This window comes from Kogia breviceps, chromosome 8 (genome assembly GCF_026419965.1).
Source record: "Kogia breviceps isolate mKogBre1 chromosome 8, mKogBre1 haplotype 1, whole genome shotgun sequence".
Lineage (NCBI taxonomy): Eukaryota > Metazoa > Chordata > Mammalia > Artiodactyla > Physeteridae > Kogia > Kogia breviceps.
The window spans coordinates 22,363,601-22,389,867 of record NC_081317.1 but is presented as its reverse complement, the minus strand read 5'-3'; the positions used below and the strand labels follow the sequence as shown (position 1 = coordinate 22,389,867).

The window sequence follows — 26,267 nt, the reverse complement described above, 5'->3', positions numbered from 1 at the left end:
TATATATGTCTATAAAAGAGGGTAAGTGGCTCCAAGGAATGACCATCCTAGGAAAACAGTTCAAAAGACTAATTGCTACTGGCCAAAGGTGGCACTTTTATGAATGCAGAACAGCAGGTAAGGCATGAGAACTTCATGTTCACTGTAACGTGTGCCAGATAGCATTCTAAGTATTTTAACATCTATTTAATTCCCACTTCCTACCCATTTTGGGGGAGAGTGATAAGTAATGCTGTCCCCAATCATCAATAGGAAACAGAGCTCAGAAAGGTCAAATATACTGTCCAAGGTCATAAAGTCTGCACGTCAACTGACTTGGGGTTTTTAACCCATGTACATGTAATGTAAGTCTTAATCCCATGCTCTTTAGATTATCCCGTGCTACCTCTGGAAGAAAAGGAAAAGGGGGACAGGATATTCTTTATGTAGCCTATGAACTAAATGACTGATTTATCCTATTCTGTGAAGGTCTCCAGGTAGACAAATACAACTAACTGTATTAGGTCAATGCAAAAACAAACAAACATTGTTGCTTTATCTCCTCTCTTGTGGGAGAGTAAAGGTTTCTCCTTAGAATGATATAAAATCACATGCCAACCTGAAAAAATCTTGGATTCTACACCATGATTTGTCAAGGTATCTTAATGATAGGTCAGTCACATTTTCAGTCACTAAATTTAAAGGTGACATATTTTTCTTGGATGATAATAACAATCAGTGTGGCTACTTCAAATACTTTGAGGAAAGTCTATTAAGTGTAAAAGTATCAATTTTCTTTAATAGTAAGCTCTTCAAGAGCCAAGAATTTTATCTTAGTAGTACTGTGTTTTCTCCCACCTCCACCTTCCTTTACCTTTTCTCCTCATCCTCTTGTAAAGCAGGTGTACAAACACATGTGTGTAGGGGTGATCACAGGTCCTCACTCACTGTTTAAATGATACCAATACATTTTGGCAGGAAAGGTCAAAAACATACTTTAGAAATGAGCAAGGACAGATTTAATGCCAGGTTTGTGTGACTGAACTATGGATGCCTGGAAACCAACACAAAGATTCTGCTTTAGTAGGTCTGGGCTGGGGCCCAGGAATCAGCTTATTAAACAAGCATCCCAGGTGATTCAGATGCAGGTGGTCCTTGGACCACACCTGGAGGAACACTGATGTAGCGGAGCCCTTCATGACAGTTGAAGAAATTGCCATAAAGGTTAAGAGGATTGCCCAAAGTCACACCAACCAGTAAGTAGCAAATCTGGAGTCAGAACATAGTCGATGCCTTTGCAACCACACTGCATCACATTTCATGCTTAGCATTCCAACTTTCTTTTTTTTTTTGTCACTGCTCTATAAGCAGCAGCTGCGAAAACATTCATAGCTTACATTTATGTGACACTTCCTATAAAAAGAGCTTTCACAATCACTATCACATATGATCGTCACAAAAATATATTATCTATATCTGACTTATGAGAACTGAAATTCAGAGGGTTTAAGATTCTTGCTTAAATTTTTATATAATATATATTTGAGGCAAAGTAGTGAATTTAATGAGTCTTGATGACTAGTAAGCACTCAAATGTTAACCTTTATTATTATCCTCATTTTCTCTTTAGAAACTCTCAAAACTAAATATTGACCTAGGTTAAGTTAAAATTGGTATAAAAATTAATTAAAAATAAAATTAACATCCAAACTACACAAAATCTATTGCATATTAAAACCTTAAAAAATCAAATATCTTTGATAAAACTTAGCTGTAAAATAAAGCCAAAGGAAAGTAAATGTGAGAGGAAGAATGAAAATTCACAATGGTAGACACTTTAATTGTTACAATCTGGTTTGTTCCCAACAAACTAATGGATAAATTAAGTTTTCATTTTACACTCTATACAAAAACACTTGTTGTTCATGAAAATTTCAGTTAAGCTAAATCTGGAAAAGTATAGCGAATTAGAAATGTTTTAACTATATTAAATTGTTGAAGGGATTAAAGTAGACTAATATACGCTCTAGAAAATATCTTCTCAACCAAAATTGAATGTTACTGTAATTCTGATTTAAATATCTATATTCACAAAGATAGTAGGAAAATGTCCTTGAAGTCGAATTAAAACAATGGGTCAAAACATTCCATCACTTCTATAGGCTACCTAGTAATAAAGCTACATACAACATTATTAATGTTATAATTCAATAGTTGCGAAGGGACAGCACATTGAACATACAATGTATTATAATGTAACAGCAGCAAATCATTTACTATTTGATATATTATAGACAAATCAATGTATATTAATGAATGTATTTTCTAATTCTGTTTCAAATGCTTGCTGTTCCTGATTCTCATGTCTTTCGGATGTATGCACGCTTTAGTGACAGATTTCTGGCCTTAAAAGTGGTAGAACCAATTCAGATTGAACTAAAATATTAAGAAATTCCATTATGGAATTATATCAACCTCATTATCTTAACATAGCAATGTAATCGTCTATACTACATTTAGACTTACCATTCCAATTTGATTTCTACAGTATTCTCTTCTATTCTAAATAAGCTGATCTTATGTATTAGTACTTGTAGATATGCTAGAGTACATGCATGGTGCCTTAGAAATAGTGTTTTTTCATGAAAACATCTTCATTTTTCCCAAGACATAAGAATTTGCCAAATTAAATAAAGCTTGTGCTTTAATCTCTACGACTTTTGTTTATTTGATCATTATACATGGACTTTGCAGGATGTCCAAATATAGGCTTCCCCTGTTTCGTTCAGAAACTCAGATTCCAGGGCCTCGATTTATAGCTGGGCTTCTCCTCTGGGGCTGGGGCAATATACAAAGGAGCATTCCCAGGCATCGTGTGCTCAGCAAGGATAGCAAAGCAAATCCCTCCAGAATAACGTGGTGAATCACTTGTTGGCCACAGCAAACGCCTGTCAGCTTTTCACCTCATCAGTTTCCTGTGCAGGTCCTGTAAGGCTGGGCTCCTGAGTGGCTTATCTTCCCTCTCCCCCCAAGAAAGGAAAACAACTCAAGCAAATGAATTCTTGCCTGCCACACGAAGAGAAGCTTTCTGAAGTGTAGAAATACCCATTTAGAATGAACTCATGGAAAACCCTACTTAAAGTGCAGCGTTCTTTGTGTCAACAAAAGTCTACTTGGGCAGGATAAATAGGTGAAGCCATGAATTTCCAGTCTCCCGATGCCAGACTAAATCCCACTTCTTCAAAAAGACCCTGTTATTGCTGTGTAACCCTATTAGAACTTCATATTTGCTTTGGATCATTATAATAACTCCTCTATTGGTGAAGGAGACCAGCCAGGGTTTAAGTAAAGCCATGACCACACTCAGTCTAGACAGTATCATCTTCACTGAAATACATGAATAAAAAGTAGCTTCTCAGAGCATAAGGCTCTAGTTTAGACCTCAAAGAGAAAAACAGCAAAGGTACAAACCCAAGAAAAAAGATGATTTCTATGGAAAAACAAATTAAGATACTTTTTTTCGAAGGGCATGACAAAGTACATGTAAAAGGAGAGAAAAATTCAGTTTTGAATTGAAGGTATACATTACCTGTTTGTAAACATATATAATTTCTGAGAAATAAATATAAGATTCTATAAAGCAGATATGTCCCTTTATTTCTAGACAACCCAAAATAAAAATCAGACATATTAAATAAGTGAAACCCCTGTGTACTTAAATTGATCTCCAGGATAATACAGAAACCTGAAATACATAGAAAAAAAAAAATCTATGTATAGAGAGTTGATTGCCATCTAAAATGCTTTATTTCCCATCCAATCCTGTGTGTGTTGGCGTTGCCTGATAAAATACATGAAGCCAGTTAAATCTGAATTTCAGATAAACAATGAACACTTTTGTTAGTATGATTATGTCCCATGCAATTACTTATATTTGCTAAATATGGCAATTTGCACGCCTATATGTGTGTTCATCATACGTGTAAGTGTCCACAGCTCCAGGCAATGATCTTTCAAGTCCTGAAAACATACATGTCACTACAGAGCACTTCTTACTTGCTACAAGATGTTAATTTGCACACGCAGAAAAATCATCCCTTTCCTTATAGGTCAGTAACCATGCAAACTCATTTACTTCATAACCAATTTAATGTGAATCTGATTAACTACAGTCGATTCAAAAAATGAAGTATACTGTGCAAAATGCAGGCAAAAAAATTATTAAGCACAATGTTGTCTTAAAATCATGCAAGCTTCCCCTCCCGCCCCCCCCAAAAATGCCAAATGGGTTATTTCCATATCTAAGTAATGTATTAATTACAATATAAGGAAGTAACTGAATACTTAAATTCAGAGTGCAAAGAATACCTAATAGTAGTAATTTCTGTGCCTGAGTTCACATAGCAAACTCCTATACATCATCTAAGATGTTATTCCTAAATCTCCTTCATCATGAAATATCCTGACATTGCCCAATCAGAAGACAGCACTTCGACAGCACCTTCCATATTTTATTTACCAAATTACATTGTTTTTGTTTATTTAAATTATCCATTATGATCTCCTAAAATGAGAGCCGCTTGAGAACAGGGTCCATATTTTCACTGATCTCCGCTTCCCTACTCCTTAACAGAGGGCCTAGTACACATTCAATACATGTTTGTTAACAAAACAAACTATTATTAACAAGCTCACACTGGAACTTAACCTAAAGAAATGCCCTTGACAGGCAGGAAGTGGAACTGCCTTATTACAACTACCTTTAAACAAATATTCCTTTGAATGAGACTCATTATTAAATCCCATTGAATTTCAAGCTACACAGGTATATTTCTGTTGTTACTAGGGAACCCGTAAAACTCCATCCAGAATAAAAGGTGTAGTTCATTTATTCATTCAAAAAATATCTAGAGGCTTCCCTGGTGGCGCAGTGGTTGAGAATCCGCCTGCCGATGCAGGAGACACGGGTTCGTGCCCTGGTCCGGGAAGATCCCACATGCCGCGGAGCAACTAAGCCCGTGAGCCATGGCCGCCAGGCCTGCGCGTCCGGAGCCTGTGCTCCGCAACGGGAGAGGCCACAACAGTGAGAGGCCCGCATACCGCAAAAAAAAAAAAAAAAAAAAAAAAAAAAAAAAAAAAAAAAAATCTAGAGTTTTCCAAGTGCTAGGCCCTGTTCTAGGGGCTGGGAAATAAGATAAAACCTTGCCATCGCTGAATTCCCAAAACAATACTCCAAAGAGGTACGTAAAGTTAGCAGTGAGAGATTAGAAGGGGAGTGAAATATCCTTTCCTTTCTAGGTCGATAGTGATGGGACCCAGACTAAAGGAATCGCAAGTGGTCTCACAGTAAAGCTGGGACTGACTAGGGAACAGCAATAAGGTCTCATGACCCTATCCATTTGCCATTTCTTTCATTTATGCCAGACACAGTCTTTCACTTCGGATCAAAAGGAAACAGAATGGTGCCCTGAATGATGGCTGGGTTGCCAGCTGTGCCCTAAGCATGGCAGGTCCACCAAAAGGAACTAAAGACCCTTTCTAACAGATATTGACAAAGTGGCCTGTTCCATTTCAAAACTCATTTTAATGGCCAACACTATTTAACTGGTTAATCTGGAGACGTCCAGAGAATTACCAGGTCAAAACTGTCATTTCTTATGGGGTAATAGGACTTTTCATACATACGGCTGAGGCTCAATAAATAAGATGCAGGCAACTCTGCAGTGCAGATGTACCTTTGGGAAAGCAAAGGCCACTCAGAATAAAATTTACAGCCTGTTGTAGAGCCAAGAGCTGCTAAACCGCAACAGTACTTTAATACCATGTCATAGAAATGAAGCACCATCACAGCCACCAAACCCACTATTGTATGTACGCTGGTGTGTGGATGAGTGGAGGTATATGTCAGAGAGAAGAGAGAAAGGGTGGGCGGGGCGCAGGGGGAGAAAAGGCACATGCAGACAAGATCTCATGATAATGACAATACTTGCTACCATTCTGTAAGTGTTTTACATTAGCCAGACCCTGTGCTAAGCGTGCTTGACATGAATTACCTCATCTAATGTTCATGATCACCTGATTATAGGAAGGTCCTACTATCCCTATGCTATTAATTCTGAAACTGAGGCTCAGAGAGGTTCAGTCATTTCCTCAAGGCTATGAAACTAATAAGTGAGGGGACAGGAATCCAATTCTAAACTCTGGCCTATTTTATTCCGAATCGAAGCTCTCAAGCCCTCAGCAACAGTGATTTCCCAGCGGCTGCCGCAATTCCTTCAGGAAACCTTTGCATCTTCTATAACCTTTAAGGACGAGGACAAATGACTATGTAAGGTTCATTCTGGGACTGACAGGCGTCTCAACGAGACGAGGTCTGAATCACTCTCATCAGACCTAAAGTAAGAAAGAGCTTCATGTTCTGCATGCTCTGTCCACACCTCAGAAGAAACCCTGTTAGGTTCATGTGGTATTTTTGTTTTCTGTTTCTGTTTGAAAGTTTCTTCTGAGTAAAAATATTTGAATGGAGTTGGGCGACAAAAGGGTACAAAGAGCTGGTATTTGCAAGTTGTTTTCTCATTTGACCAGGCCCAGGATCTGGGGTCTGGGCAGCACCGGTGGGGGCTTCCGCAGGGACTCTCTCCTGACCACACCTGCAGTGCCAGCCAGCCCCATGGCTCGCCCAACAACAGAGGCTCTCATGAACGGTCGCACAGGTCCTTCCTCAAAGAGGCCTTAACAGGGACGCCGCGGGGACCTGAGGAAACTCGGGGTAGCTCTAGTTCCTCTTCAGAGCAACAGGATGTGCAGCTGGTCACCTGTGGCCAGGGAATAAGAGACTCTTGTGTCGAGTCCCTTCCCTTGGCCAACAAGGCCAACTGGGAAACCCTCCCTTCTCACCACACAGCTCTCTACTGCAGAGTCATTTTTTTTTTTAATTGTTGCTTTGAGACTCTCCTCTATCAATGTGCTGCTCCGTTTAATGGGGGAGAGTACACCTAAACCTAGTTATTCAAAAGCTGATATGGAGAAAAATCATAGTCCCTTGCTTTTACTCCAATTCTATTTCTACGTTTTCCACTAGAAAACTCTACGTGGCTGATCCACAGTAGTTATGTCCTTATCACTTTATTTATAGAGTTCTAAGTAGAACTCTAAATAACCTTGGAAATCAAATTGGCCAACTCCATCCTAGAGATGAAAGTACAGAGAAATTGCTGCACAGAGAAAGTGACTTGCCCAGAATCACCCAGACAGTTAATGACAAAAGTCAGGAGTAGATCCCAGAGGCATCCTGCCTCAATGAATGTAAGTGGGAAAACACACACACACACACACACACACACACACACACACACACGGTAAAAGAGAAACAATAAAAAACCAAGATAGATAAGAAACTAATACAATGCTGTTATGAAGAAAGCAAACAGGATGATAAGATGTGTAAAAACTACATAATGTGCCAGTAATTCAGTTTCCAATGACTTTTGTCAAAGCTTCATTTCAGAGATCACCAGTTGTTTATAATAAGGCCAAATTCAAGGGAACCCTTTCTGTGGGTTCCGGGTACCTTGATAGCCACAATGTTTACAACCTAAACCTGGGTAGCCACAGAAATAGATGTTCACAAGGAAGAAAATGATGGAAGGTGTGGATGGAGATGAACAAGCTGGAGGCCTAGGCAGTAAGAACAGCACCTTACTGGAAGTTAACAAACCTAGTTCTCGGTTTGAGCCACTAGCTAACTCAGACCTCAATTTCTCAATTAACTTGGCAGCTTCGGTCTCTTTATTTGTAAGATTAGGAAGTTGGATAGTGTGATTTTTAAAGGACCTTTCAGCTCTAAAATTCTAAATATGGACAAATCCTTGCTTAAAAAAAAAAAAAAAAAACAAGAAAAAGTTGTTCTTTACTACGTTTACACAGTGGAAGAAGTCCAGTGTTGAGCTCTACATTTACAAAGCCAAAAAAAAATGTAGAAAGAATATAAACAAACAGAAAGCAGAGCCTAGAAGGAGAGTGACTGTACATCCTGGGTTGACCAGACTAGTCTTGGTTTAGGCCTGTTGTCCCATTGTCCCAGTTAGTGCCTGTTTTCACTACCAGAAGTGTCTCAGTTTGGATGATAAATTATATGGTTATCCCTGTAAGGAACTGGTGTTCTTTATCTTAGGGAATCCTTTAGCATCTCTGATCACCTAAAGGCAGAAACTCAAACGCCTTAATACATTATAAAGGCTCTAAGTCAAAACTCTATCCAGCATACCCACCACATGGTAATCACACCTGACTACTTTCAGTTCCCCAAAGGTGAGCTGTTGCTTAGCTTCTCCTGTACCTCCACCCTACAGGAGGACAAGCTCCTCCACACACATCAAGACCCAACTCAATATTTCCTCCTGTGGGAGGCCCTCCCTTCCCTCCACTCTGCCCAGACATCAACTAGCACATGGACCCGACTGCTTTGCAACTCTTTCTCAGTCTCCTCTAACACGCTGTAAGCTCAGCAAAGAATGAAGTTTTAAAAAGCAAAAATAAACAAATGGGACTACATCAAATGAAGAAGCTTCTGCACAGCAAAGGAAACCACCAACGAAACAAAAAGACAACCTACTAAATGGGAGAAGATACTTGCAAATGATATAACTGCTAAGGAGTAAATCCCCAAAACATATAAAAAACTCACACAACTCAACAACAACAAAAATCTGATTTAAAAATGGGCAGAGGAGCTGAACATACATTTTTTCCAAAGAAGACATACAGATAGCCAACAGGTACATGGAAAAATATTCAGATCACCGATTATTAGGAAATGCAAATCAAAACCAAAATGAGATATAACCTCACGCCTGTCAGAGTGACTGTTATCGAAAAGGCAAAAAATAACAAGTGTTGGCGAGAATATGGAGAAAAGGCAACCCTCCTACACTGTTGGTGGAAAATTGGTACAGTCACTATGAAAAACAGTATGGAGAGTCCTCGAACAATAAGAGTAGAACTACCATATGATCCAGCTATTCCACTCCTGGCTATTTAGCCAAAGAATACAAAAACACTAATTTGAAAAGATATAGGCACCCCATGCTCATCACGGCATTATTTACAATAGCCAAGAGATGGAAACAATCTAAGTGCCCATCAACAGATGAATGGATAAAGAAGATTGTAGTATACGTGTGTGTGTGTACACACACACACACACACACACACACACACACACACACACACACACATTGGAATACTACTCAGCCATAAAAAAGACAAAATCTTGTCATCTGCAACAACATGGATGGACCTTGAGGGTATTATGCTATGTGAAATAAGCCAGAGAAAGACAAATACATGATTTCACTCATTGTGGAATTATTTTTAAAAAAGAATAAATCAAATAAAAACAAACACATAGATACAGAGAACAGAGTAACGGTTACCAGAGGGGAAGGGGTGGGGAGGAGGGTGAAACAGATAAAGGAGGTCAACAGTATGGTGATGGATGGAAACTATATTTTCGGTGATGAGGATGCTGTAGAAATATGATGTTGTATACTCGAAACTTACAACATGTTACTAACCAATGTTGCCTCAATTTAAATAAATGGTGTTTACCTTATTCATCTTTTTATCCTTTAAGCACATAATTAGCACTCAACAATATGTCTGTTGAATTAAACTGAACAGAGAAGTACATGAAGATTTGCTTACAGGATATTCGCCAAATGATCCTTCATCAGAGTAATGAGAAAACAATGGGCTTAAATTCATCTGGCCCCAAGTACTATTATTAATACCAGTAACAGTCTCTTATATGGCACGTGACCAGTGTCCTATGATAGAAGGTCATGGTCCACAACATTCTTACAGCTGGATTCCAGTTCTGCTACTTACAAAATAAGCGCTCTTGAACAAGTTACTTACCCTATCTTAACTCAGTTCCCTCAGCATAAAATGGGAGAAACACAACTTTCCTTGGTGTAAGGTTATAAACACTGCATGAAGAGTAATGCCGAGTATTGACCCTGGCACAGGGTGCCTGGGTACAAAAGCAGTAATTTAGCTTCAGTGGTGATCACTTCCTGCCAGTACAGATCCAACTAGAAACAGTGTCTCTCTCTTCTTCCCCAAAGACATAGGCGCCACCTGGATTTATTTTGCTTTATTTTCCTCACTCTCTCCCACAATTAAGATGCAAAAACCTCTAGATCATAACCATTATTTTCTCTTTCCAAATCCTGGTTTCCCTCTTCTCTAATTATCCTCAACAGAAGTGTCATCAGAAGGAACAGAGAAAGAAAGGCAAGGACTTACAACTCAAGATAGACTGTGGTCAAATAAGGAAGAACTTGACTACCACTCTGATTCAACCGTGGACCAGACTCAAAAGGAATTCTTGGTAAGATGTCAAGTGGGGAGAATTCAAGCCTGGGGAAGGATTACATGACTTCGCACTAGGACAATGAACCCTCAAGTTAACTACACCTTGAACTAAACACTCCTTCAATCAGAAGCAGTCAGTTACTGGTGCTCCAACACCAAACAGTGGAAAAGGGCCAGTGAGATGAGAGTCATAACCATCATAATCAGAAGCAAAAGGAGGAAAGGAATGCTCCCTGAAAGCTTTCTTCTACCCAGGAAATGAAGCACAGGCAGCTAGGCAGTATCAAGAGAAACAAATGGAATCACAATGTTTCAATTTAATAGCACAGTGCTGTTCAAACGTTGTAAAACCATCCAGCATGTGCTGGTAGCTGTTTGTATTATAGAGAGGCAGGATAGCATGGAGGTGAAAAACACATGGGCTCTGGAACCAGACTGCCTGAAACTATCCCAGCTCCTGTACTTAACTAGCTGTGTGATCTTGGGCAAGTTACTTAACCTCTCTGTGCCTCAGTTTTCACCTCTGAAAAATGAAGCTAACAAACCTAGACTCCCCAGGGATGCTCTTTACAAAAACTCATTTCTAAGGCAGAGTAGTGCTAGGCACATGATTAATGCTATACGTGTTTTACAAATAAAACTATTAAGATCTAGTACTCACTCAGGAGCAGCTAATACACAATCTTGTGCTTCAAAACTGCTGCTGGTTTTGCCATCATAAATCTCAAAGACCCCTTTATTTTATGTTGACTCCTAGAAATTCAACTTGTTGACTAAAAAATCCTTCTATTGAAGGATAAATAACCAATAAACACTGGTTTATTGAACGGAATTGGTCTAAAACCCAGAGGTCATTTTGACATGGTGAAATGGAAACCAAAGGTTTGACACTTAATCAAACTGTAATCATCCCCAGAATAAATGAACAAAATACACATTATTTATTGAGCAGCCCTTGTGGTCACTTTCCAAGCTGTTGTATTTGACTGGAAGGCACAAAACGTAATAGGGGTGTAGCTAGGTTTGGTTTCTGCCACACGACTGAACAAAGTGGCATCAACTTAGTGAATTCACTATGGCTTTCTCTGGTCCTCAGTTCTGAAGGCTCAAAAACCTGCTTTTGTTACCACATTCATTCATTCAACAATTATTTTACAAGTACCTACACTTTGTGCCAGATCCCACAACAGGTAATGTGGAGAAACTGGACAACACATCATTACAATTCCTGTTCACTGTTGCAAAGCTGACAATCTGGCAGAGAAGACATATTAAAAAAGCAAACGGGCTTCCCTGGTGGCGCAGTGGTTGAGAGTCTGCCTGCCGATGCAGGGGACACGGGTTCGTGCCCCGGTCCGGGAAGATCCCACGTGCCGCGGAGCGGCTGGGCCCGTGAGCCATGGCCGCTGAGCCTGAGCGTCCGGAGCCCGTGCTCCGCAACGGGAGAGGCCACAACAGTGAGAGGCCCGCGTACTGCAAAAACAGAACAAAACAAAACCAAACCGAACGTGCACCACAGAAAAACCTGATGGTCAATAAACTTGTTCCTACAAGACCAACCCATCTTTCGCATGCAATCACGACTACAGAGAATTCAAGCAGGGGAGTACCTTGTATGAATGGTAACAGGCACCAACTTGACAAACACCTGGCTGTTTCAGGTGGTGAATTACCTATTCTGAGCCCTGCCCAGTCTCCCATTCTTGCTGCTTTTGTCCGCAAGGCTACAGTCCATTTATTTAATTTCTCCTTCCTATGTTACAATCCCATACACATCTTGCCTCACCAATTTTCTTTGCCTATCACCCTGATTGGAGTTCTCCATGTTTTTAACTTCTTCCATCACATATCTACAGAGATAATGCCATTTATTTCAGAGGCAGCTACATGTATTCAATTTTTGTGGAGCCCACTAGTTTAACCTCAGAAACCAGCGTTCTATTCTGTTATTTTCAAGTCTGGGGTTGGTGTGGTAGGGCAGAAGGGGCATTTAGGGCCAACGAGCACTGAAACTGTGGCCCCATAAACCCTCAAAATAATTCTCATTTAACCTGCAAAACCACCCAATGAGGCACAAAAGTTAATTTTATATGAATCGTTAAGCATACTACACACCGGAAAATGCTAGGCGTTATACAAAGGTCAAAATTAAAACAAGAACTTAGCAGGTTCATAGTCCAAGTTCAGTAGTCATTTTCTGCTTGGGTTCTATGAACTATAAGCAGTACTTGAGATGATACTAGAAACAGTGCACCCGTATGAAAAGTTTCAACCAACATTCAGATCAGCAGTAAACAAACAAATACTTGAGTCAATACAGAAGTGAAATCTCTCATGTTATTTAATTTAATCCAAAAAATAGCATCCGTGGTAAACAGATACGCTTCATCCCTATCATGGAGAATGTATACCTGTGGCACAGGTATGCTCAAGGCTTTTGTTGATAATTAAACATAGAGGGAAATCATTTTTATACTTCTACTGAACTTTGTTGGATGGAATAAGACAATTTCACATCTGAGGTGGTGGGGGCCTCAGTGGGGATACTACCTACACGTACCAGTTAGTTACAGACAGGGCTTTAGTTGTGTCTGCAATCCGAAGGCCTGGTCTTTATTCTTAGAGCCATAATTAGGGCTCTCTTTCCTGGGGCTAAGATTAAAGTAGCTCAGAGTTTCAGAGGAGCCACAACATCCCAGGTTCCATCCACTCAACCCTGCTTTACAAACTGGAACAAAGAGCATTAGAGGAACTTTCCACTGAATTTCCATGGAGAAAGATGAACTACTAAAGATTTTTTAAGAGATATTTTTTAAATGCGATCAGACGTTAACCCAAATATAGCCCATGGAGAAAATGTAATTCAATAGGGTAATTATTTAAAATTCTCACTGGGTGAACTTCAAAAATAGGCCCTCTAAGCTCCAAAAGAAATGTTCTGTGTATGCTGTCTTCATGGACACATTTCTGGGAGTCAGCACAGGGCCTGGAACTTATGAGGTTCACTTTAACTATTTTCTGAATACATAAAAGAATAAATATATTCCTTCTGATCACTAACCATGAATTTTTCACCCAGGAAAAACAATAGTTATTTAAAGGCAAAAGTTATTCGAGTATACATTACATAAAAGAATAAAATCCTGATTTTCACCTTGAAATATGAATTAACTTCCACCACTAAAAACAGAAAATTAATGGAAAAAAGTAAGTTTTCATAAAGATGACTGTCACAGATGGTATTAATTCCAACCCATTTTGTGCAATAAATCTATACAAAACCTTGATATACTTACCTACATGTAGGCAGTAACAATGACAGAATGTGAAAGACTCCTTATTTGGAAACAGACTCATAAAAATAACTATGTGTGAAAGCATATTCATAGGACATTAAAAACACTTTCTGAGAATCTGTAATAAAGAGACTATAGGCAAAAGTTCCACAATTTGGGCTGTAATAAAACCTTTCAAAAGCTGATATTTTTCAATACTTGATAGCCAAACTCGTCAATGATTATCTTCCACATCACCATCATTTATAATACATCACTGAGACATTATTTCCCTGAAACCAGTTCTGTAATTATAGAAAGACTGGGACGCTGACTTCATCATAAACATTTGCTATAAAGGTGCCTTGTCCCCTTGTAATTCCTGCATATATACCCAGTGATGTTCACATTGTTGTTTACCACCATCGTAAACTACTCTGGTTTGTACTAAGACATTGAGAATCCGTAAAGTAAGTTACAGTCAAGACAAAACTCACCAAGCACGATGACCACAGTCTTCAGAAGACTCATCATGGTATCCCGATTGCGCCGCGGCCCAGAACTATGCCGAGACATCCTCATAGTCCTCTGGCGAACATAGCCAAAGATATGAGCATAGAGAACCACCATGACGACAAAGGTCACCAAGTTGAAAATGGCCCAGAAGACCAAGTAAGAGTCACTGTAGAGGGGTGCCATGTTGGAACAGTTTTCAATATCACAGATGCAGTTCCAGCCCACACTGGGTATGGCCCCCATGACAATGGCCATGGTCCAGATGACCACAATCACCACCACCACCCGCCGGTTGCTCATCCGCGTGTGGAGCTGCATGCGGAAAACCGTAATATGCCTCTCGATTGCAATGGCCAGTAAGTTGGCCACAGAGGCTGTCAGGCTGGTGTCAATGAGGCCCTGACGCAGGAGCCACGTGCTAACAGTCAGTCTCCGAGTATTGGGTCCTGTGTTGAACATTAGGTAGAAGTAGGCCAACCCAGCAAAGAAGTCCGCAGCAGCCAGATTCGCCATTAAGTAATAAATAGGAAAATGGAAGCGGCGGTTGACATAGATCGCCACCATGACCAGCAGGTTGGCCAGCATGATGAAGATACAGACGGTGATTCCAAGTCCCATCACCAGCTTGCTAACTGTGTTCCATTCTGTGGCAAGGTACTTTCCACTCCGGTTATAAAAGAAGGCAATGGACTCATTGTAGAAGCACTGTGGTTCATTCATGGCTGTGAACTAAAAGAGAAAGGAAGAAAGGTTAAAAAAGAGAAAAACCACGGACCCAAATTTAAAGATGTGTAGATAACGCGAGTCTTCTACGGTAAATGTGGCCAAAAAATAGCAAAAGCAAAGAATTTGAAAATCTGATCCTGTGTAATGTTCTATGGTTATGCTGAAACCCCAAGGTTTCTTACTGTTTTACTGTTCTCGAGATTAAAGACAGTTGGAGTTAAATAAATGACAAGGTCTGTTCTTGGTGGCTGCACATCATTGAAGTCTACTAGAAAAGCCACACGACCCAGAAATCATGCCTAAAATACATGAGACAGATGAGAATTTTGCAGAGCGCTGCAATTGGAATATTTACCATAGTGAAATCTATTTTGGCCTGTTATTTAGGGAATTTGTAAACACAGATGGTTTATAGATAGGGTATTATTGCCCTATTATTCTGCATTTCTGTTCTCACATAGTATGTTCAATGTGTGTCAGACATTTTGCAACGCAAGTCCCCACAAGGACCATCAGTCCCAACATTTCAAAGAGGTCACTATGCATCAAAGCTACTTTGCCCAAAGCCAGCATTTGCTGTTCAACATTCCTGTGGTCAGCACTGTCTTCCCCCACAACTCCTTACCCCAGAATAGCATTCATCAAACAATCTATGACGTTTGAGAACGTTTTTCTTCTTGGAGGACATAAGAAATATGTAACTAATGTAACCTTCAGAGAGCAGGTCATACTTTGACACTGCTCTAAAAGTACACCTTCTAAAATGTTGAGCGATAATGTTTCATTATGTGTTTTCTTATTTTTAACATCATCAATCAGAATATATTTGCTTATTAACTACTTATACTGTCACTTGAATTCAAAAGGATTGAGGAAGTTTCTAATAGAATGATATAGGCGTTGATAAAACTATTAAAACAAAATTAGAAAGGAAAAAGTAACATGGAGAAACTAGAAAATTACACATCAAATAGAATAAATCACTCTTCCTAAAGCCTTGTTTGTCTGTGACTCCTAAAATTAGAGAATATTTCTTGAAGATTGCTCACACCCAACCTTTTTCTTCATATCTTGCACTGCATTTAGTAAATTACCTAGCAAATATGACAGTTTTAACCACTATTTTTGATCGAATATTCTACCGAATATCTGTGAGTTATGCCTTAATGTTTACCAAACACAGAAAGTTCCAAAATAGTGTGTGAAACTCTTCTTGAATGGTTAGTCTCCTGACCTGTCCAGACATCTAGGGTCTCTTTCCTCATTTAGACTAAATAGCTTTTAGATCATGCTTCTATAATAATCACTCTTACCATGTTGTATAATTATTTATCACCTTGTTTCTTAAAAAGATGATAGTCCAGGGGAAGAGTGAAGACCTTGTCTTACACATCTTGGTATCTAATGTACCTTCCACAGAGCCCCATTCATTGGTGAGCTGAGAACTTGGGATGTTCCATTCCACTCCAAATCTTACCATTACTCTGGGTATCTCATATAATTTTCTAGCCTCTCAGTTTCTTGACCTCATCTTTCATGACTTTCTATTCCATTACAACTCAGCTGCCCACTTCCAAGGTCACACCCTGGACTCTGTAACCACTCAGAACTGTCTCCCTTTGGAAAGAATCGATTGATACATTCTAATCCTCTTTCCATTCTAATTACTCTTCCCATTCTTCCAAATTTATATATTCTAAGTACTCCCTTCCCATTCTTCCAAATTTCTCAATTGATCCCCCTACATCAGTTCTTTGAAGCCATCTATTTCCTTAAGCATCCTACTTTTTCCCAATGGATTACCTCTCTATCTTCCCCCTTTTCCCTGTCTAGCTTAGGTTCCACAGTATATCGTTTCAACCTCTTTTTTCTTTTCTTTTCTTTTCTTTTTTTTTTTTTTTTGCTAAAGCAAGAACACAATCTCTTCTTGAAGACTTTGAGGTCCGGTGTCCTTCAGAATTCAAAACTTTGCCGGTTTTAAGAACAGTTATAGAGGACATAATCTATGTTTGATATAACAGTCCCATCAAAATTTGAGACAGCACTCCATAATGATACACATTAATCTCTAAAGTAAAACATATGAATATATACTCTAAGTTTGATAAATAAAGGTTATAAGTAGCCTCATATCTATTCATTCAGAGCAACTTTTGCCAACGAGTTAAGAAAAAATCATCAGTTTTCAGACCTTCTTAAATTTTATAGTTTCAGATAAGGAAGTAGAGACTTTTATCTTTTAATCTACTTGCTCCACTGCACTTCTGTAACAATTTCTTAGAATAACACCAGTCTTGGATGAATGCAATTGGTTCCCACTTCCACACCTACACCAAGGCTTCTGAGAAATGTTAGAAAAAAATCAACATATTTGGCAGATTGATTCTGCTATAAATTCATGATGTCTAGCCTCAACTGAGAATTTAAGGCCACAAGAAATCTGAGTTTCTCCCTAATTATTATTCTGTATCTTCTTCACAGTAACTACTCTAAACTTATTCTCTCTTGAGTCTCACCTTCCCTCTCTCCAGCAGCAGGTGCCAAAAGAGGAAACTTAAAAATCATCAGATTGAAACTCTTTTACCTTTAAAATTACCTATTCAAGAACCCATTTTTTTCTTCCCCTTCTGTTACAATGGAACAGAATGGAACTTGCCATCCAAGTGTTCTGAATCCCATTCATTCCTACTATTTCCAGAACCTTGTTCTATAAATTGCTTCCTTTCTTCAATTCCCTCCTCACTCCTTCTCCTCTCTCTTGAATCTTTCCTATCCATATTCAAATAAGTTTAATCTCTACCAAAGACAGGAAGGAAGGAAAGAAGGGAGGGAGGGAGAGAGGGAGGGAAAAAGAAAGAAAGAAATCCTCATATAACTTCATGTTTGGCTTCCAGCTCTGATGATTTTTCCCCTTCATAGCCAATTGCTCTCCAGTGTCTCACTGGACCACTCAAATTTCTCAATTACCTATGGTACAGCTTCTCCTCCTTCCCCTCCATCAAATCCACTCTAGTCAATTCCTGCGTTTCACATAACTTCCCCAAATCACACCAATCTGGTGGCTGTTCCAATGGAAATTTTTCAGTCCTCACCTTACTAACCCCTCAAAGCATCAGATACATGACTGGGAGCCTCTTTTTTAGAAAATTCTCTTCCTTTAGGTATCATGACATCATACTATCCTGGCTCTTGATCCCTCTCTCTCCCTGGTTGGTCCTTCTCAGTCATTTCTGAGGTTCCCCATCCTCTGTGCAACATTACTGTTTCTACCCTATAGTCTCATTCAACACACTTTCATTGAGTTTTCTAATATGTCCTCCAAGATTTCAATTATCTTTTATCTCTCAAATACTCCCATATCTACATATTTGACCCTTATTTCTTTCCTGAACTCGAAGCAAATACCAAACTGCCCACTGCTATCTCTGACAACCTCATAATTACTTCTGTCTCTGTGTTCAAAACCAAGCTCAAACTTACAACCTTCCTCAACTTGTTCCTCCCGCAGTCACTATTTCAGAGGCTAGAGAACCACTATCTTTCTACTGGCCTGAATGCTAAACGTGGGAATTCCTTTTCCCCTCATCTTCATCATTTAATCAATAACCATACCCTGTAACTTCTCCTTCCTAAGTACCTGTTCAACCTGTTTACTATTCCCTCCTCATGGCCACCAGCATTACTACTACACTGGCTTCCTAGGTGCTCTTTCCACCTGGCACCAATCTCTTCTCGAGTGATCTTTCTAAGAGACAAAGTTGCCCAAGCTGTTCCTCTACTGAAAACGCTTCGATGGCTAACAAGTGCACTAAGCTAAAAACGCATACTCTTCAACCACCTTATCAGGCCTCTCCAGCCTCAACTCACGCTATTAATGACTTTAAACTCTCTGCTTCAGCTCTATTTAATGTACTGTGCTCTCTCTCTCACCTCTGGTTCTCAGCATCGCTGAGAACAGAGGTTTTCTGCATCAGCACCCAGAGGGTTTGTAAGACACAGCCTGATGACCACATCTGTCTGATTTAGTAGATCTGAGGTGGGGCCCCACGTGATGCTGATACTCCTGGGCTAAGGACCACGCTTTGAATACCACTCGTCTAGAACAATCTTCCCCTCATTTTCACCTTACACTCATTCTTCATGTACCAGTTGAAATATTATTATTTCTAGTCATTCTCCCCAGATCTTCCCATGTCTAGGCAAGGTGCCTCCTACCACAGTTCCCTGCGTTACTCCTATAACAACACTTACCACACTGTATAATAATTGCTTCACTATCTATTGACACCTCCCCACACTAGGCTGTAAGCATTATGACGGCAGAGATTCTAGCTTTCTTGTTCACTGTTGTATAGCATCCAGCTATTAGATCAGATGCTAAATATATATTGATTGCTTTAATAAATTAAAGATAATTCAAAAAACGTTTACACTTCACAAGTTTTCTTTCTGCAAAGGATATTTTTTAAAATCATAAATATTATATAAATACAAAATTCTGTTCTTTCCTTTAGCCCCTGTAACCATTTACTTTCTCGGGACGAAGAAATTTCTTAATCAAACAAGAAGCATGTAGTATTTCACAGCATTCCAACTTCTAAACGCCAACTGCCAACAAAGTCAAGCAGTGATATGAACAGCTTCTTTGCTTTTCCCACACAGAAAAACCATATAATTAAGAATGACAAAATAAAGTATAAATTGGCTTTTTAAGCCACAGTATGCTAAGATGAGTAAAACTGACAAATTTTCCTCTGAAGGTATCCAACGTTTACTCAGCAAATGGCACGTGACCATTCCACCTCTTATCTCTCAAAAATTGAGTAGTGATACCATAAAAACCATACCATATTTAATGACATAACTTACATGATTTTTTGAACCTCAGTTTTACCATCTGTTAAATGAGGAAATTGGACTAAATTATACATAAGGTCTATTTCAGATTTAAAATTCTATACTAAGAATACTGCGGGTAAGAACTCTATATTAATCAAATTGCCAGCTAAATATTAAAGCAGTAGAAAATATACCAGAAATTAAAAATAGTAAGGGTAGAATATACCTGAGGAAAAAACCAGGAATTTCAGCTAGATTTAGTACAACAGGACTGAACTGAAAGAAGAATTAAAACTTTTCTCCTATCAGCTGCAAAAAGGAGCAGATCTGGAGAGTAAGTGAAGGACACCCTGGCAGCATCTTCAATGGTAGTCAGAAGGGTAGTGTGAAAGTGCTTCTTTCCTTTTTCAGGGCCTGATGGATTTAGGCAGAAACCCACAACGAGCTCTGAGAGAATGCAATTCAACTGTGCTTGGACCATAAGACATCAAGGTAGCCATGGTTATAATGATACGGCAAACAGAAAATATTGGCAAACACAATGGGGAGAAAACAATCTCAGAGGAGGAGATGGCCATCCTAAAGAATAACAGAAAATACCTCCCCTTGAAGCAGATGTATTAAAAAAGAAAAAGGGGGGGATGGAAAAGATTAAATACTAGGATATTTCTGATTTGTATCCTCAAAATTCTTTGTTACAGTACAAGCACTGAAAATAGAGCAAGCCATTATGAAGACCAAAAAAACATTTTTTTTCAGAAAAAACTACAAAGAGATTATATTAGCTTCCCATTGCTATTGTAACAGATTGCCACAAATTTAGTAGCTCAAAAAGACAAATTTATTATCTTATAGTTCTGGAGGTCAGAAGTCCGAAGTGGGGCTCACTGGGCTAAATCAAGGTGTTGGCAGGACTGTGTTCCTTTCCAGAGGCTCTAGAAGAGAATTTTTCTGTCTTTTCCCACTTGCAGAGACAGCCCATATTCTTTGTCTCCTTGCCCCATTCCAGCTTCAAAGCCAGCAATGGCCAGCCAAGTCTTTCTCACACTGACATCATTCTAACACTGACTCCTCTTCCTCCATCTCCCACATTTAGGGACCCTTGTGATTACCTTCCCAGATAACCTGGGATAATCTCCCCATCACAAAATCCTGAACTTCATCACACCTGAAAAGCCCCTTTTGCCATATAAATTAGCCTATTCAGTGGTTCCAGGATTAAGTATGCAATGGACATCATTAGAACTTCACCACTGTACCCACCAAAGAGATGAAAAACTATTTCTCAATTAAAAACAATAATTCAGGCAATGAAATGAAGTATAAAAATTCCAGAAACTGAAATGGCAAATAGAAAACAAACTTAGGAAATTTACTCAGTGCTCAGAGAAGACGGTCAGAGATAAGAATAAAAGGAAAGAAGGCACATATAGGAAAAAAATTGCAAACATAACTAGCTTTCCAAGTAAGACTAGGACAAAGCTTAAGTAACACAGACTGAAGCATAAGAAAAGTTACTGCTTAAGGAGAAAGACCTCAGATTACTGGTTTAAGTTTACATAAATTACAAAAGAGTCGATCAAAATCACTAAAATTCAGATATAGCTAGGTTAGATTTTGGAATCTCAAGGTTAACATTCAAAATTCTAAAAATATTAAAAAATAAACAAACAAAAAGCAAACAAATCAAATATTGAGAGAAAATATGGTATTGCTAAGCTTCTGCTGTAGAATTCCAAAAGATAGAACACAACCAATCAAAATCTCCATTATTCCGATTATACTTCAATTTGGAAAAAATCTCCATTATATGGAGAAAATGTTTGAGATCCATAAATTCCACAGCCAACTATACTGATGTTCTCATAGGGGTAATAAAGAACAGTCCCAGAGATGTGGGAGCTCCAAAAGATCATCATCTACATTTCCTTCCTAAAGAAAATACAAATGCAAGTAAGCCATGAAAAAAGTAAAAATAAAAACCACAAAAGAATAAAAAGACTGGCATTAAGCATCAAAAATACACAAAACAAAATTGAGTCTTAAGTAATTGCTCTCCAAATGGTTATAAAACAAAGCAAATATCAAAAATAACTCTTGGGGCTTCCCTGGTGGCGCAGTGGTTGAGAGTCCGCCTGCTGATGCAGGGGACACGGGTTCGTGCACCGGTCTGGGAGGATCCCACGTGCCGCGGAGCGGCTGGGCCCGTGAGCCGTGGCCACTGGGCCTGTGCATCCGGGGCCTGTGCTCCGCAATGGGAGAGGCCACGGTGGTGAGAAGCCCGCGTACTGCAAAAAATAATAGTAACTCTTGAGGGCATACTTATTATAAAGCCAATAAATTAATAATAATCTGGAATTAAAATCACTGTATCAGTAAGAACTTAAAAATGGGGGAAGAGAAGTATGGAAATATCTGTTCATTTTCTCTTATTACTCAGGTATGAATCAAAACATACTATTTAAATTGTAACAATAATTTTCAAAAATAAGTTTAAATATAATTGATTCAAAAGCCACCAAATTGAGTAGTTAATACACTAAAAGTAAGATGATTACTTTTCAAATTACTGGAGAAAATATAGAGTAAAAAAATGATGTATAGAATGACAATTCTGTGAAATTTATATAGGTAAGACTATAAATGATTTTCTTTCCTTCTTTAGAAAAGTAGTATCTGTTGCAAGAAATTTAGGGGGAAACAAGAATATAATCAGACAAAACTCAAATACTTTTTTAAAGTTCATTATTCCAAAATCCCAATGACTATAATTAGAAATTTCTCCGTAATAAGTTACAGAATTCCGCCCTGCCCAAGCAACAAAGACGTAAACAAAATATTCCAAAAATAAATTGTCCTCAAAGCTAAAAAGAGAAGTCCACATTCATGCCCTTTGCACATCCACCAATTACATTTCAGGATGATGGGGTGGAGGGAGGAGGCCTCGTTGGCTGCTCTACAGAACAGATGTTCCGAATCTCAAAAATTTACCTCACCCTATCATATGATCTCAAAAGAAGTCATAACAACTCTGCCAAGCCTGAACTCTAAAGAGACACAGAGCGTGTTCATCTTCGCTATGCACTTCATTTCTTCATTGGCACATTCACAAACATTTGTGGAATGCCAGGTATGGGCACGGCACTGCACTACGCTATGCCTTCCAGGGGTACCAACAGGAAACACCTGGGCACCTGGTGGAGGGTCACTCATGGTCCATCCAGTGTGGTTTTTAATCTCCTGAAAGACAACTACATCTTCATTAGCCAAGTGGAGAAGGGAGCACTTCGCACAAGCTCACGAACTGGTAACCAAACCTTTATGATTTAGTAAGCATTTAGATAAGAATGTAAATATGTACTCTACTGACATCCTAAAGGGAGATTTTAATTTATACTGAATGAAGGACCAGTAATAAGATCTAAATCAAGCCAATTTGGTTTCCCACTTCTGTTAAAGTACAACAGTGGAGTGGGTGAGGACTTCTCCCTGATTCTGATGCTCACCAGCTAATTTGGTCTTCAGTAAGTCTCATAACTGCTCTGAGTGTCAATTTCTCATTTGTAAAATAAGATATCTCTAAGGGCTCTTCAATTCTAGTTCTTAAATCTAAAATAATCAGACCTTCCACACATTTCCTCCCTCTTCCCCCGCCACCAAAAAAAGATTGAAAAGAGATGGCACAGAATTTAATTAAATGCAGTTAAGTCTCTATTAACAAGAAAAATAGTTCTCACACTTTTCAGAGTCTCAAATTAGAAACAATAAAAAGAAAAAAAAGGAATGATCTACCACTATAATCAGAAAATAGGACACAAAACAATGCTGATGCAAACTAAAAATGTTCTAAAGTTAGAAAGTTAGCCTCGCAGTAGCTGAAGAATGTGCAACTACTAGATTTTTTAAACTTTATCTGAAAAAGTACATAAAATGCTACTTCTTATATAGTAACAATGTACGTGAATATGTTGTACACACATGTAAAAAAGAAAACTATGGAAAACAAGTGTAAATCAATGAAAATACTTCATAACTGTTATGGCCCCTTGTAACAGGCTGAGTGAGTGACATCATATTAGTTGAATTTCCAGAGAAAATTTTGAGTCCGGGCCCAAGAGGAAGAAATGGAAAACAAACAAACAAGCCTAAAAACACTAAGACATGCTGGAGAAAAATACAGTGTTTTAGATGCACTGCTGAGCTAAAAGGGAACAGCAAACTGAGGTGATAGGCTGCCCTGGCAGCACACTGTCAAGATCATGGAGACAGGGCATTAAATATTACTGGGAAAAAGAAAATGAGCCCTTGGCCTTGACTGAGGAACTGACTTAGAACTGAGACCCAATAGTTAAGCTAGGAGTCTTGAAGATCTCCCTATCAGTAAAAGAGTGGAACAGAAAAAATAATCTACCCAGGTGCACTGGGGAAAACGAGGAAGTTTGTCTTAGCTTAGGCTCCAGGCTCATTTCATAAATAAATGAAAAGACTCCCTTCAGAAATCAAGACCCCTCCCTTCCCAATCAAGATGCGATATGAAGTTAGACCTTCTGCCAAGTCTGAGAATGAAGTTAGACCTTTGCCAAATCTGAGAACCCACAGGAGGAGAAATTAACACAAACCACAGTCCTTAGACTGTGATATCTCCGCCCCCTCCCATTCATGTGCTGGCACTAGCGAGCATCAAACCTCTCCAGAGGGCCAGGCCTCAATACAGCCACACAGGATTCTCTCGAATCAGCCCCACGGATGATGAATTCATCATCCCAAAGACTAAAAAGACACACGAAGGATACCATGTATGAGAATCGGCAGAACAGTACACAGTAGGATAGGACCCAAGAATATCAGACTAAAGACAAGACTGAACCGACTGAGGTTTTGCATTCTCCCTTCTCCAATTCAACTGGATCCAGTTACATTTCCATTTTTACTCTTTAATGCTTATTTTTAATATTTTAACATGCATACTTGACTTGAAGTCTAAAGGTAATCCTCTTCCCTTGATGAGCTTTCACTCTAACACCTCTGGCTCCCATGTTACTGTGGTTCAGCATTTTACTTCCATTTGTTGTGAAATCTACCTAAAATTACCTCATATTACTGTTTTGATTTCCCATTCTCAGTTTATTTGGTTATATCTGTATGAAGCCAGCACACCCATGGTACCAGAACAAAAAGGAGATTAAGAGTGAAATAAATTACTGGCCAGTATTATTTAAGAACATAAATGAAGAGTTCCTAAATAAAATATAGATTCTGTATCTGCATATCTAGATCTAGATCTATATAGGGAAAGAGAGAGAGGTGTGACTAAATAGAGTTTACTCCAGAATGCAAAGATGATTTAACATTTAAAAATCTGGTAATAGAATTCATCACATGAACAAATTCAAGGAAAGAAGAAAGGCCAATGATCATCTCACTAGAAATGGAAATATTCATTTGGTAAATTTAAATATCCTTTCATGATAATTTGGCAATCTAGGGTTAGAAGGAAACTTCCTTAACTTGGTAAAAGGTTTATGTATGGCAATTGTCATATTTGATGGAAATATTCCCTTTTAAGGCAGAAACAAAACAAAGGTGATGCAATCACCAGTTGCTTTTAGCATGTATTGGTGATTATAGCCAAAACAATAAGGAAAAAAAAAAGGAAAGAACTGGAAAAGAAGAACTTACTGTTTTTCACAAATGATTAATCAGTTACATATAAAATGCAAGATAATATATAAACAAACTGTACTAACAGAGTTTAGTAAATTTGCTGGATTAACTATCAAGCCACATGAATCAACTGTGTTCCTGCAGAAACACCAGAAAATTTTTTTTTATTATTTCAAGGACAACCCATTTACAATAACAAAAGGTCTAATGTATCTAGGAATAAGTCTAAATATTCAAAAGCTTACAGCAAAACCTAAATACTTGAAGAGATAATATTTCATGGGCAGAAAAAGGTGTTAAGATGTCAATTTTCCCAAAATTAATATATAAATTCAATGCAATAAAATGAAAATCCCAAAAGGGTTTTTCACGAAGCTTGACAGGCTCCCTGAACACTGCTACAGAAGTACAGAAGAACCAGGGTATCCAAGGTAACTTGGAAAACAAAAAACTAGATGCCCTATGGAAAAGAATATGTTATTTTAAGGTGATAATAGTAAGACATGATATTGGCACAGAAAAACATGAACAACCAATGGAATAGAATAAGAACCAGAAACACACATTTCCATGGTAACTCGATATGAGACATGGCTTTACCCACCAATGGGGAAAACAGTGTATCTGTTCATCTATATGAAAAAATAAAAATAAAACAAATTGACTGTCTATGTCATATCATACCTAGAAATCAATTTCAGGTGATATAGAGATATATGTAAAAAGCAAATAAAGAATTATATTTATAATTTGTGAATAGGGGGATTTTTCTAAACAAGACCAAAACATTGACAAAATTCAAAATTCAAGACTTGTGTGCAGCAAAAGACTTCCTAATCCGTGAAAAGAAAAGCTGAAGAATAGTAAAAAGTTTGGCAATGCACATAAAAA

At 38.5% G+C, this 26,267-nt stretch overlaps 1 protein-coding gene across 7 annotated transcripts in view; it reads right to left on the bottom strand.

Annotated features, from left to right (window-relative positions):
- Positions 1-26,267, bottom strand: part of LPAR1 (lysophosphatidic acid receptor 1) — a 218,670-nt gene that overhangs the window by 52,302 nt on the left and 140,101 nt on the right. For all 7 annotated transcript variants that reach the window (XM_067040962.1, XM_067040961.1, XM_067040963.1 and 4 more), the window contains one exon: positions 14,129-14,876. In XM_067040962.1, the coding sequence (XP_066897063.1) occupies positions 14,129-14,876 (748 nt within the window). The remainder of the gene's footprint in view (positions 1-14,128; positions 14,877-26,267) is intronic.